Raw genomic sequence first — 15009 nt, 5'->3', positions numbered from 1 at the left:
ATGTAAAACAAACCAAACCAAATGTCCCCACAGCATCAGACTACAGGTGCAGATTCCACATCCCTCCCTTTCCACCTCTCTCCTGAGAGAAGGGAGATGGGTTTGGTCATCAGCCCTCTGGAATTGAGGGTGGTAACTACATTAGATGCTGGGTCCAGAGTAAGCAATTACTAAAGGTATGTCGATTAATCTGAGTTCTGATGTCAAAGCAATACTGCTCAGAAAAGGAAATGTGAAAAGCTGTGGATTGGGGGGTGATGGCTTTGGAATTGGAGTTTCGAGGCTGCTTCTTAATCAGTTCTTCCTGAGGAAGGGGAAAAGAAACTCTCAGCATTTAGGTGTATCCTCTGAGCACTGGGAAGTTTTGAAGTAGCGATACTTGACACTGTAACTCTTCAGGTTTTTCTTCATACAGTAGGCAACTATTCGATCACACACACAGATTTGCTTCTGACAGTAGTTCCCAGACCCTATGAGTTCACAGAAATGAGTGAGCCAGAAGTGTTGGTAATTTTCTTTTCTATTCACACCCCTCAGGCTGCCCCACCAAGCTGAGTCCCTTTACTGGGTTCTTTGATGGAAACACAGTGCTTTCCCCAGGGGAAGCCCCTTGTCTGAGGAAAGAGTGCAAGCTTTTGTTTTCAGGGAGTTTGGAGCAGTGCCCTTCCAGACACCATTTTAGAGTTCAACACATCTGGAGTGCTCAGTGGTGCCTGATTGTATTGTGCTATCTCACCACAGATGATGAATCCATCTTGGTACTCATAATTGTAGGTCTGTATTTTGGGGATGCAGCCTTTCTTCCTCAGCTTTGAATAGCAGCAGTCATGGAAGAAACAACACCTAAAGAGAGGAGCCCTGCTGAGTGCTGTCCCCCTCTCCTATTGGGGAGCAGGTGGTCAGCCAACAGGACACTCAGACAGGCAAGTTGGTGAGGCAGTCTGCTGTGGTGGAATGAGCCCTGGTCTGGTAGCCATGACATCTGGGTTATTAGAACCATTGTTTTCTCATCTGTAAATGAGGGGATTGGACTACATGGTCTCTAAGTAATTTTCAATTCCAAATCTCATTCTATTTAATAGAGAGCCTCTGATTCTGAAAACTTACCTGGTCCCAGTCCTTCCTATTACCTCTTCTTAAGGACTGCAAGGGCATCTATAGAAAGACCCCAAGAAGTGCTAGAGCAGAACACTCTTCTATAATTTTTCCCTAGAAATGCATTTCTTTGGTGCCCCTGCCTTGTGCCCTACCCATTAATTTGCGTTTCCTGTCAGTGCTGCTTGAAGTGATTCCCAAGGAAGCTAAGGTAACCACCCTGGCAGGGCTGGGGAACAGCAGCTTACCTGTCAGTAGCATCCAGGGGGGTTCCTTTGCCTCCCCAACCACAGTGGCAACCATAAAAGCCATAGTCAATCAATGCATTCTTCCCTGTGAGCTTCCCAATCATATTTTTGAATTGTATCAAGTTCCCTTGTACCTCAGATAAGCCTGCAAAGGAGACCAGTGATCCCCACTCAGATGTGGCCACCTTTCTGTCTTATTTTTCCACTCCTGCTGTAGTCTGTCCTTCCCCACCCTTCATCTGAGGGGAGAATCTTGTTTTCTCTATTTTCCTCCCAGCCTCTAAGAAGAAGTGGTCAACAATCAATTAGGATTTGCAAGTTTGAAGGAATGGGGAATGCTAGGGAGCCCAAGAGATGCTGGGGGAGGCACTTTTTATACAACCCAAGAGTTGTCCCTCTTGGGGCTGATTCCTGGAAGAAGTCAGTCATATGGTCACTTCTTACCACAAGCCATTAGTGCAGCTAGCAGAAAGATGATCTTCATTTTGAAGCCTCTGTAGGAGAAAGTATAAAGCTGATGTTTATCTCCTCAGCTGAGGTCCTCACATTCCTGCTTTACCCCTGGGGCTGCCACCCCAACCTGCCATCTGGGAGGGGAGACTAGGTCCTTACTCTTATTGGTAAGGACCACAGGAACCATCTACCTCAACCTCTACCTGATCAAGAAATCCCTGTGAAATTTCTATTGGCACAGAAACATATTACCCAGGCACCTCACCCCTCCCCTCAGCCCCCAACTCTCTGTTAGCTACATGAATGCACAATTTATATCCTCTAGACACATATTTTAATTCAAGTACAGAAATAAACACTCAGACCAAATCAATCCGCACACTCATTACAATAGCCAGGGCCACAGAAATACAGAGACAAATCAATACATACAGAGTATTACTGGCATAGACAAATGTACTCAGACCCTCTAAACCAGAGATTCTTAACCTTTTTTTATGTCCTGGATCCTTTTGGCAGTCTGGTGAAACTTATGGACCCATTCTCAGAATCATGTTTTTAGATGCATAAAATCAAATGCATAGGATTATAAAGGCAACCATATTAAAAGTAATCAAAATATTTAAAAACTACAAGTTCACAGATACCAAGTTCAAGAACCCCTTCATGCTCTAAACATATCTCATAATGTAGAATCACAGAAACACAGACACATACTCTCTGACTTTGATAAATAGGCCTTTAGGGCTCCAGACATCTTCGGCTGTTTCTTGGTTCAATCTGTCCACTGCAGGGCTCTTGAGCCTAATTGATCCTCAAGGCTGAGAAGCTTCACATAGAGATCCAGGAGAACCCACTCCCTCAGGTACTAATTCCCAGAAACCTGCCCAACACCAAGAGTCCATGATGTAGGAAGAAGTGGTGAGACCAGAGTCTCCTCTGGGAGTCCACAAGGAGCTCCTCCAGGTCCCCCAGGAGCCATTCCTCCAGAGGGGAAGGCAGCTTTTTTTGATGGCATTATAGGTGACAGGCTAAGTGCTGACACTTGGGTTAGATTTAGGGATTTTTTGTCTTGAGGATGATTGGGTTACACACTCACCTTCCAAGTCAGCACTCTCCATCCTGCCTCAGAATTTGGACTGTGGCCATTGACAACTCTGTAAACATTTGTCAGACTACTTAGCAAAGACCCATTCACTCATTCAGCACTCCAGTCAAGTGTCCACTCTGTCCAGAGCCCTCTATGAGGTGTTTTGGTTATAGTTGGGTGGTGGCAGACAGAGCAGCAGCAGAGAGAGGCAGAAAGATAAGGCAAAAATAGAGGTTAGAAAAAGGAAGAGATAAAGATCCTACACATTTGAATTAATAGGGAGTCACTAGAATTTATTGAGTAGGGAAGTAATATGGTTAGACCTGCACATCAGGAACATCACTTTATGATTTTCATGGAGGATAGATTAGACAGGGGAGATATGAGGCAGGGGGATGGATTAGGAGGTTACTGCAATTGTCCAGCTGAGAGATGAGGATGGTTTCAATTAGGGTGGTGACTATGAGAGTGGACAGAAGGAGACAGATAGGAAAAACTGTTGTGGAGATAAAATGATTTGGTAACATTGGATGTGTGTGACTAAGTATAGTGAGAAACCCAAGATAGTAACAGGGATGAGATCCTGGGGACTAGAAAAATATTCACAATGCTCAGGGGAAATTGGGAACTTCAGAGGTGGTAAAGGTAGTGAGTTTTGTTTTGGATCTGTTGTGTTTCAGATGACTTTGGGACATCTGGTTATAAATAGGCAATCTCTTGATGAGAGGGGGGGAGGGGAGGGAGGTAGGGAGGGAGAGAAAGAATGTGAGAACTGTGTATACAGAACTGTGAGCTAACTTCATGGAGAAGAGAATTAAAGCCTTGGGAGGTGATAAAGGCACCAAATAAGAGAGTATTCAGAGAGAAGAAGGCTCAGAACAGGACCAGAGAACACCCATATATAGGGGCAATGATATGGAAGAAGATCCAGCAAAGGAGACTTAGGGGTGGTGAGATAGGTAACAGGACAACCAAGAGAAAGTAAAGTCATCCCAACTTAAAGAGGAGATTGTAAGTATCCAGGAGGAGAGAGGGGTCAACGGTATCAGATAAGAAAAATTAAGACTGAGAAAAGACCAACAGACTTGTCAATTAAGAGATTTTGGTCTTTGAAGAGACCAGTTTTAATTGAGTTATGACTCAAAGATAAGGAGGAGGCTGAGATAATGGGAGACTGGAAGGACAGTGTTTCCTTCAATGGAAACAGGCAAATTTGGAAAAGAGGTGGATCATGGGCAGGGCTTGTGGGGAAAGAAAATACAATTGCAACTGATCTTCTCATCATGTGCTGCTCACATTTTTCCTATTGAAATTGCAAAGTGTGTCGGGTATGGAAAAGATTAAGTAAAGGAACTTCCCTGGAGAACAGAGCCTACTGTTGTGATGCAAAAGATAGCTTGTGAGGATGTTGGAGGGAAGTGGCTGGTGTGGAAATTTGCCAGTGAGCATCCACAGGTTTCTGTGTTGTTTGCTTATGGAAGCCTTGAGGGGCTGGAACTCAGTACAGCAACTGAAAGCCAGCTGTGGGGGCTGTTGAAGATGGTTTTGTCGCAGATGAGCCCACAGTAGTCTGGGATCAAGTTACTGAAACCTTGTGAACATACTCCATGGTCCATTATGGGGTCCTGGCCCCATTTTAGATGACCACTGTTGTATAAAGAGACATTTTTCTATGGAGGAAGGTTGACTGGTCCTTCCCTGTTCCTTTCTTGTTCTCTTGGGCAGGTTAGAGGGGCATGTGATTCTGGGACACTCACTATACTCATACTATCTGGGGAAAATTCCTGATTTCACCTTTTCTAATGTGCATTTTTTTTCTGATGTGGTATACAAGTCTACCAGCTTCTGAGCTGACATTATAGCCTGGCTAAGATGGCTCTCACCCCACATAAACAATCTATTCACTTCCGGCTTTCCACTATCTTCTTCACCTTGAAGGCTGGAATCCTGCCTTATTCATGTCTCTATCCCCTACTGTGTTGGCAGAGAACTTTGCACACAGGACATGCTCAATAAATATTTTCAAATGATTTGAATTCAATAAACATTTATAAGACCCCTGTTACCTGCAAGATCTTGTGCTGTGCATTGGGGATACTGAGATGGAAAACAGCATGGTTTTTCCTCTTAAGGACCTTACACTGTAATTAGAGTGGGAGAGACCATATAGAGAAATAGAAGCTAAGAAAGGGAACTGATGGTGATAATGGCACACTGTAGATCAAACAGAAGGAAAATTCCAGGGATACTTTCATTCAGTCATATATTTATGTATTCATCTATCAAGCAACTATTTATTGAAGTCTTTTGTTTCTTACAAAATATGAAATATCCATAGTTTTTCCTCTGAAAGAATCCATCTCCATAATGAAAACTCCAAATAAATTAGTAGCCAATATTAGTTTCTAAACCAAAAGGAAAGGAAAGGAAAACTGACATTGTTATGGTATTCCTCCTCTTTCCCCTTCCAAGTAGCCATACCAAAAAATAATTTTTAAAAGGGACCCCCCCCTCCAAACTGATAGATGTAATGAAAAAATCTGAAAGAAACATGTGCAATGTATAACACTCTGGGACCTTCTGCCTCCATGAAGGGTAGGGGAGGGATCCTCTCATATCTCTACATTTGAATCCTGCTTGATCTTTATAATTTTGTTACATTCACTTTTTTAGTGTGTTCTTTCCATTTACAGTGTTGTGGTTGTGTTTATTGTTCTCTTGGTACTGCTTCATTCACTCTGTATCAGTTCATGAAGATCTTTCTATGCTTTTTTGTATTTTTCACAAATACTTCTTTGCCTTCCCCTCCCCTCCCCTAACCCTCCCCTCCCCTCCTATCTCCTTCCCTTCCCTTCCCTTCCCTTCCCTTCCCTTCCCTTCCCTTCTCTTCCCTTTGGGGGTACTGAACTTCCCCTTTCTGGTAATTTGAAGAATGTAGTTTTTGGTCTAGAAACTAAAGTTGGCTATTAATTTATTTGGAGTTTTCATTATTGGAATTCTTTCAGGAGGCAAATTATGGATATTTCATATTTTCATTTTATCCTTTGGTTCTAATAGGTTTGGTTAGTTGCTAGCCATGATTAAAAAAGAGATAATATTTTATTTATTTATTTTCCCAATTACATGTAAAAACAATTTTTAGTGTTCATTTTTAAAAATCTTGAGTTCCATATTCTCTAGCTAGATATTCGTATGCTAAGGAGAAATTGGGAAATTCAGAGGGGTGTGGTATTGAGTTTTGTTTTGGACATGTTGAGTTTAATATGGCTTTGGGCCATCTAGTTAGAAATAGGCAAATCTTGATGTGTGTGTGTGTGTGTGAGAGAGAGAGAGAGAGAGAGAGAGAGATTTGAGAACTATATATACAGAACTGTGAGAACTGTATATACAGAATGTCTTCCCTGAGATGGTTAGTAATTTGATACAGGTTACACATGTGCAATAATGCAAAACCTTTCCACGTTAATTATGTTGTGAAAGAAGACACAGATCAAACACACACACACACACACACACACATAAAGTGAACAATATTATGCTTTGATCCATACCTTGTTCATACTCCATCAGATCTTTCTCTGAAGGTGTCTAGCATTTTTCATCATGAGTCCTTTGGAATTGTCTTGGAACATTGTAATGCTGAGAATAGCTAAATCATTCAGAGCTGATTATTGTACAATATTGTTGTTACTGTGTACAATGTTCTCTTAGTTTTGCTCACTTCATTCTGAATCCATTCATGTAAGTCTTTCCAGGTTTTTCTGAAATCATCCTGCACATCATTTCTTATAGAACAATAGTAATCCATCACAATCATATACCACAACACGTTCTGCCATTCCCCAACTGATGGACATGCATCATTTCTTACCCCACAATAATATTACATTATATTTATGTATACAATTTGGTTAGATGTTCCCCAACTGATGAATATCTACTTCCATTTCTTTGTTATCACAAAAAGTGTTGCTATAAATATTTTGGTGTATATGGGCACTTTCTTCCTATTGATGGCTTCCTTGGAACATAAGTAAACCCAGTAGTGGAGTTTCTGGTTCAAAGAGTATGTACATTTCAGTCACTTTATTTGCATTATTCCAGATGGATTTACAAAATGTTTGCAAAATGTTTATACCATTTCACAGCTCCACCAACAATGTATTAGTTTAGCTATCCATTCTACACCTCCTCCAACATTGAGTATTGCCATTTTTTGTCATCTTTGCCAATTTCAGAGTGTGAAGTGAAACTTCAGGGCTGTTTTGATTTGCTTTTTGTTATTATGGAAAACATTTCTTATGATTTGGAGAATTCTTTAATTGGCTACGAATACTCTGCTGTTCTTTTGAAAAGTGTTTGTTCAAATGAATTGACTAAACTTATCTATTGGGGAATGATTATTAGTCATATATACATGTATATATGTATATATGTATATATACACGTATATATGTATATATACACACACACACACACACACACACATATATATATATATATAAACTTGGATACCACTTATTTGATACATTTTTTTTTCACTTGCCCACTTCCTTTCTAATCCTATATGTATTAATTTTGCGTGTGAAGAAACTTTCCATTTTCATGTAATCAAAGTTATATATTTTATCTCTCATAACTGCCTCTATCTCTTGTTTGGTCAAGAATACCTCTACCTTGTTAACTAAAACTGTAGCAAATCTGACCTCAGGGACCTTCCTCAGAGCTGTTGATTCTGACCTTATACAAAAGTACTTAAGAGATGGGCTGAAACTCCTTCAAGAATTGTTACAAGTAGCTGAGGAACATGCTGTGTTGATTGTCTTCATTGATGAAATTGATATCATTGGAACCAAAAGGCATGATTCAAATTCAAGGGGAGAAAGGGAAATTCAATGAAAGATGTTGGAATTGTTGAACCAGTTGGATGTATTTGACTGTAGGAGAGATATGAAAGTGATTATGGCTACAAAATGGATAGAAACTTTGGATCGAGCACTGATCAGACTGGGATGTATTATCCAGAAGACTGAGTTCCATCTGCTTGATGAAAAGACCAAGAGGTGCATCTTTCAGATTCATACAAGCAGAATGACTTTAGCAGATGGTGTAACTTTAGATGATTTGATCATGGCTAATGATGACTTGTCTGGAGCAGATTTTATGGCAACTTGTACAGAAACTGGTCTTATCACCCAAAGAACATAGAATGCAAGTAATAAATGAAGACTTCACAAAATCTAAAGAAAATGTACTTTATTTTTTAAGGTTTATCTTTCTTTTTATTATATATTTTATAAGAAAAGAAAAAACATTATGTCATGTGCACAGCAGAATGTAGGAGAGGATTCAAAATATATAGCAATAACTTTTCATTTCAAGAAAGCGTATATATTAAATACTGTGCATTATGTTGAAAGCTGTCCATTTTTTCTTTGCTTCCTTGTAGGTTTTCTTTTGTTCTCTGTTGTACACTTTTTACTTTGTTCTTTTTTCCCCCTCCCTCCCCAGAAAATGTGTTTTAGAAGAGACAAGAAGGCAGCCCAGAGGGACTCTGTCTCTGAATGAATTGTGCTGCCTTCATGACAGTTGTTGTGAACTTTCTAGACTCCCTGAAATAATAACACTGGGGGGTTTGAAGGGGCATATATGCTCCAGTAGGCCTGTATGAGCAATATTTTTAAAAAATATATATATATAACTCAAATAAAATGTGTGGTGTACCCATTGAACTGTGCTAGTCTTTTGTTCACTATGCTACACTGTATTCCACAATAAAATATTCTTTTTCAGCAGGCAAAAAAAAAGAAAAAAAAATACATCTACCCGTGGCTGTCAAGATCTGCTTCTCTTTTAATTTATTATTAGTATGATCTTTAATATTAAGGTCATGTATCCATTTGGATTGTTTTTCTAATGTTGAAACATTCTTGCTTCCCTGATATCCCATTTGATCATGATGAATGATTTCTTAAATAAATTGCTGTAGTCTTTTTGATAGGATTTTGTTTAAAAAATCTGAGTAAAAGTTCATTAATGATATTGGCCTATAGTTTTCTTTCTGTATTTTACCCTTCCCAGTTTTATGTAATACGACTACATTTATTTCATGAAAGGATTCTAGTATGGTTGTTTCTTTCTCAGTTTTTGAAGATAATTTGTGAAGCATGAATATTTCAAAATTTGATAGAATTCCCCTGTAATTGCCCTTCCCCTTCCCCCTCTTTGGTAGTTCCTTACAAGCTCAATCTCTTTCCCTTTCTGAGATTGAGTTATTTATGTAAGCAATCTGGTCTTCTGTTAGTTTTGATATTTTATATTTTTGAAGATTTTCACCTATTTCTTTTGTGTTCTCCCTTTTCTTAACATGTAACCATGTGTAATATGTTCAGATTATTCTTTTTATTTCTCTTGGATTTGCTGTGATTTTATCTTGTTTATTTGGGATTTTATTAATTGGATTTTTCTGCTCTCTAATTTTTAATTAGATTTGCTAATGGTTTACCAATCTTATTAGTCTCTTAAAAGAATTAACTTTTAGTTTTAACATTTTTATTTTTTGTTTGCAATTATCTATTTCCTTTCTAATTTTTAACATCCCTTCTTCTGTGCTTATCTTAGGCTTGTTTATTTATTTTCTAATTTAAAAAGTACATAATTAGACCATTAATCCCTTCTTTTTGCAATTTCTTGATGTATGATTATAAAAATATGATTTTTCCTCTGAGGATTGCTTTAGTTGAATCCCAGAAATTTTGGTATATTGTTTCATAATTATAATTTTCTTCTTGATAATTATTGTTTCTGATTTGTTTGGGGCAGCTAGGTGGCATAGTAGATACAGTGTTGGGCCTGAAGTGGGAAGATGCCTCTTCCTGAATTGAAATCTGACCTCAGACACTTACTAGCTGTATGACCCTGGGCAAGTCACTTAACTTTATTTGCCTCAGTTTCCTCATCTGTACAATAAACTAGAGAAGGAAATGGCAAATCACTCCAGTATCCATTCCCAGAATATCCAAATGGAATCATGAAAAATTGGACATGGATAAAAAATGGCCAAACAACAGTAATTTGTTCCTTGACTTACTCATTATTTAATATTTCATTGTTAAGTCTCCTTTTGGGTCTGTATCTTTTGTTTATAGTCTTTGAAACACTTTCTATTCTGATTGCATTATCATGTGTAAAGGATGTATTGACAATTTCTATCTTTCTAAATTGATTTGCAATATTTCTGTGCCTTAGTACATGGTCAATTTTTGTAAAAGTTCCATGTGGTACAGAGAATTAAGTTTTATTTTGTGGTTCTATTTAGAAGACACCATAAGTCTTTTTAGCTCTAGTTTCTCCAGAAATTTCAATTCAGTTCTGTAGTTTCCCTTTAAAAAAAGACTTTCTATTAGACTTATATAGCTCTTTAAGATTTGTGAAGTGATTTATATATGTTAGCTCAATTGATCCTCAAAATGACTTTGGAAGGTAGGTGCTATTATTATTGCTGTTTTACGTATGAGAAAACAGAGTTTAAGTGACTTGTACATAACTAGTATCTGATGTAGGATTTGAACTCATCTTTCTGACTCCCAAGTCCTTTGCTCTGTCTACTACTGTACCTAGCTGTTTGAGCCACACTCATCCATTGACTTGTATTTTAGAGTCCCTAAGGATGGAGAGCCTGCAGATACTCACAATAAGTATATCTCTTGACTGAAATAGAAACTAAAAGGCTCTTATTACTTAGAACTCTGACTAGAATGATGATAAAAACAATTAGTATAATGACTGAATTCATTGTCAAGATCTTTAACAAATGGATAGGTTCACTTGGTGTTCATAGGAAACCCAAGTTTGCAAATTGATAGAATGGTACTTGATGCTTAGTTGTAGAGAGCCTACAAAGTAGCCCCAACTCTTACAGGGGGTCCTGCAAAGACAATGGATTATAACAACCTCAAGGCAGGGAAAACTAAATCATATCCTATAATTCCTCTTTCTTATTATAATCTCCTGCCTTCCCTTCTCTCTTCTTTTGCCTCATTCCTCCTAAATGCCTTCTATGTCTTCTTCTTGACTTCAATGTTCTCCCAATCCATTATTATTGTGCTGGCCACATTTTTCCTCTCTTTATAGTCTTTACTTCTTAGTTGATCATTTCAACTTATGTTACTGTCCTTGTAAAGAGTACTAGTCTTATTATTGGCTTGTGAAAAACCCACATCTGCTAATGACTGTATTTACCCTCTGTGGGGCAGACATGTAATGCATGCCTTATACTTTGCTTTTCTAATAAGGTTTTTATTCTTTAGGAAAGTCTCCTTTAACTCCTATTCCAACCTCTTCTGAGTTAAGTCAGAAATATATAACTTCCCCCGGTTCCTGTCTTATCACCCATTTTAGAGATGTTAAAAGTTTCTTTCAGGAGGAGCAAACCATATAGTCAGGCTGGGGATAGATCTCTTGGCGCCCTTGCTTAACTGGTATTGAGAAGGTTAATGAGTTTCTGTTTTGGATGATGCATGTGTGATAGACACTATTGCTTCCTTTCTGAGATAAAAATTCATCCTCTTAATTAAGAATATCAATTTTTTATTGATTTGTTCCACATCTGGCTATCCGGAACCACAGTGGGAGACTCTTTCTACTAAACAACCACATCATTTATTATGTAGGAGTTGCCAAAATAATAAAATTCATTTTATGGCACAAAAGAGCAAGAATATCAAAGGAATAAAAAAATGGGATGGAAAGGGAACTAACAGTTCCAGATCTCAAACTATACTGTAAAGCTATATCATCTGAATGATTTGGCACTAGGTAAGAAATAGATTAATCAGTGGAATAGATTATTCATCCAAAATGCTGAAGCAAATGAGCACAGTAACCTAGTGTTTGATAAACCCAAGTATCCCAGCTATTGTAACAAGAACTCATTATTTAACAAAAGCTGTTGGGGAAACTGGAAAGTTGTCTGGCAGAAACTAGGTATAAACCAACATCTCACATTGTATGAGAAGATAACCTCAAAATGATTTAGATATAAAGAGTGATATCATAAGCAAATTAGTGGAGCATGGAAGACATTACATATCAGGTCTACAGATATAGAAAGAGTTCTATGACTAAACAAGAGATAGTGAACTTCACAGGAGGTAAAATGGAGAATTTTACATTTTTGCACAGACAAAACCAATGCAGGTAAAATTAGAAAAAAGTAGGAGGTGGAGAAATTGTTACAGTAAATTTCTCTGATAAAGGTCTCATTTCTAAGATATGTGGGGAACAAGAATAAGAACCAATCCCTAAATGATAAATGGTGAAAGGATATTAATAGGCAATTTTCAAAGGAAGAAATCCAAGGTCTCAATAGCCATATTAAAAAAATGCTCTAAATGAGTAATAATTAGAGAAATCTAATTAAAACAACCTTGAGGTACAATATCACACCAATCAGTTTGGGTAAGATGACAAAAAAGGAAAATGAGAAATCCTGCAGGGAACATGGAAAAATATATACACTAATGCACTGCTGCTGGAGATATGAAGTCATCCAACCATTCTCAAAAACAGTTTAGAACTATGCCCCCAAAGCTATTCAACTGTCCCCTTTGACCCCTTTGACCCAGTGACACCTCTACTAGATCTATACCTCAAAGAGATAAAAGAAAGCTCATTGCATTTTGCATCTGCTCCCCTGCCTGGTTTCACCTCTACGGAACATGATTCCCCTCCCAGGATAGACTCAGTGATACCACTACTAGGTCTATACTCCAAAGAGATCAAAGAAAGCTCATGGCATTTTGCATCTGCTGCCCTGCCTAGTTTCAACTCTATGGAATATGATGCCCCTTTCAGGATAAACTCAGCACTTCTAAACTCACCATCACGCTGCTAACTCAAGCCCTGATTGACACCACCTCCCCTAGTCTCCTCTCCCCTTTGATTGGACTACTGGAGGCTGGAGTACCAAACTTCTCCCAATGCCCTTTTTTACAGAGAGGAAAAACTGTTCTTTTTGGCCCATTCCACCCTATATCTGCTGCTCTGTCTGATCTCAACTCTACAGAAGATGCTCTCCCTCATGTACCATTCTACTCCCCTACCCTCCCTCTTCTTTCCTGCCTCTTTTTGTGTGTTGTCTCTCCTTTCATATTGTAACTCAGATCTTTGAGGGCATGGACTATCTTTCTATTTTGTTAATTGTGTCCTCAGGGTTTAGCACAGTGCCTGTCACATAGTAGGTGTTTAATAAACTTGTGTTGGATTGGATGGGAAAGAGGAAAATGACCCATACGTACAAAAATATTTATGGCAGCTATATTTGTGATGACAAAGAATTGGAAACTGAGAGGATGCCTATCAATTGGCAATGGCTGAACACATTATGATATATGAATGTGATGGAATACTATTATACTATAAGAAATGATGAAGTGAATAATTTCAGAAAAATCTAGGAAGACATATAAACTGATGAAAACTGAAGTGAGGATAATTTTTTTTACAATAACAGCTGTATTGTAAAGATAATGAAGTTTGAAAGACTTAGTAACTCTGATCAATGCGATGAACAACCCCAATTTTGAAGGACTCACGATGAAATATACTATCCACCTCCAGATAGACAACTGATGGAATTATAATGTAAATTGAAGCATAATTTCTTCTTTTTCTTTCTTTTTTTTAGACATAGGTAATGAGGAAATTGAAAAAAATGACTATACTTTGTTTTTTCTTCCTTTTCAGTGGGTGGGGGTGGAGATGGAGAGGGAAATAATTCAACATTGAAAATGAAATGAAGTAAATATAAATTGCCCAGAATGACTGTATGTTTATGATAGCTGAGGTAGAGTGGGCATGCAATCATGGAAATGGAGGAGTCCTTGTGTATGAGGTATTGATTTTTACTGAGGTGTGATTTGAAGGAAGTTAGGGATTCCAAGAGATCGAGGTGAGGAGGCATGCAAAAGGCTCCAAAAGAAGAACTTGGCCTTTTTTCTCTGGATGATCTTTGAGTGAGGAAGAGGAGGAACTGCTGTGGTCTCTGGATGGGGAGGGGCCTCAGGCTTTTTCTCCCACCTGGTTGCCTGTAGGTTGTAAAAGCTTGGTGCTGGTGTTTTCCTCTGTTGTGCTTAGTTGTTCAGTATTCATAGGTGAATGAATACTGGAAGCAGAATGGGATAGATTATGACCTTGTAAGATTTGCAAGGTCAGAAGGGCCCAGGTCCAGGAAGTGGGGTCCCTGGCAGAGTTTGCTGGCAACCAAGCCAACTGAGGAACCAGACCTGAGGAGCTGTCCAGCAAGGAATTGTCCTGGCTTCCAAGACGCTGTGCCCAGCAAGGAAGGAAGCAATTCATCCACTGGCTGCCCCTGGAAAAGGCTGTCTACAAAAATGCCTCCACTTTTTCTCCTATCATTCTCTTTTTAACCTCTTATAATCAGGCTTCCAACTTTAGCTTTCCAGAAAAACTGCTCTATTCAACTCTATTCAGTCCTTTTTCAATCTTCATTCTCCTTGTCCTTTCAGCAGCATTTGACTCTGCTGGTCACTCTCTCTTTGATCCTCTCTTCTCTCTAGTTTTTTGAGACACTACATTCTCCTGGTTCTCCTCCTACTTATTTGACTGCTCCTTCTTAGTCTCCTTTGCTGGATCCACCTGCAGATCATGCCCTCTAACCATTGGTGCCCATCAGGGTTCTGTCCTGGACCCTCTTCTCTTCTCTGTCAATACTACTTCACTTGCTGATCTCATTAGGTTCCGTGGATTTAATTACTATATCTATGCTTTACCTTTCCTGCCCCATTTTCTCTACTGACTTCCAAACTCAAATCTCCAACTTCCTTACAGGCATTCCAAACTGTAAATATCTAGTAGATATCTTAAATTCAACATGTCCAAAATTGAATTCATTATCTTTCTCTCTAAACCTTCCCCCACTTCCTACTTTCCTCATTATTGAGGCAGGCAACATAATTCTTCCAGTCCCTCAGGCTCACAACCTAGAAGTCATCCTGGACTCCTCATTCTCTTTCTCTACATATACATATACATATACACACATACATATACACACATACATATACATATATACATATACATATATACATATACATATATACA

General features: G+C 38.5%; 1 protein-coding gene and 1 pseudogene across 1 annotated transcript; one reads left to right on the top strand and one right to left on the bottom strand.

Annotated features, from left to right (window-relative positions):
• Nucleotides 1-327: 327 nt before the first annotated feature.
• LOC114027410 (acidic phospholipase A2 PLA-1-like) lies at nucleotides 328-2917 on the bottom strand. The gene is made up of 4 exons (XM_027841442.1): nucleotides 2896-2917; nucleotides 1344-1488; nucleotides 737-843; nucleotides 328-470 (listed from the first exon to the last, which is right to left on the bottom strand). Exons 1-4 carry the CDS (start codon nucleotides 2915-2917, stop codon nucleotides 328-330), a joined length of 417 nt encoding a protein of 138 aa, XP_027697243.1.
• Nucleotides 2918-4291: 1374 nt separating this feature from the next.
• LOC114027385 overlaps nucleotides 4292-15009 on the top strand; it is a 40139-nt pseudogene continuing 29421 nt past the window's right edge.

The sequence above is a fragment of the Vombatus ursinus genome, unplaced genomic scaffold (genome assembly GCF_900497805.2).
Source record: "Vombatus ursinus unplaced genomic scaffold, bare-nosed wombat genome assembly UNPS02014859.1, whole genome shotgun sequence".
Classification (NCBI taxonomy): Eukaryota; Metazoa; Chordata; class Mammalia; order Diprotodontia; family Vombatidae; genus Vombatus; species Vombatus ursinus.
Note: the sequence above shows the minus strand (reverse complement) of the source record. Positions and strands in the feature narration are given on the sequence as shown.

Coding starts and splice junctions, on each gene's coding strand:
- LOC114027410 (XM_027841442.1), bottom strand. CDS start 2,917: ATGGAGAGTGCTGACTTGGAAG. Junction 1,489..2,895: donor GGAGAGTGCTGACTTGGAAG/GTGAGTGTGTAA, acceptor TCTCCTTTGCAG/GCTTATCTGAGGTACAAGGG. Junction 471..736: donor AGATGGATTCATCATCTGTG/GTGAGATAGCAC, acceptor GTGAACTCATAG/GGTCTGGGAACTACTGTCAG.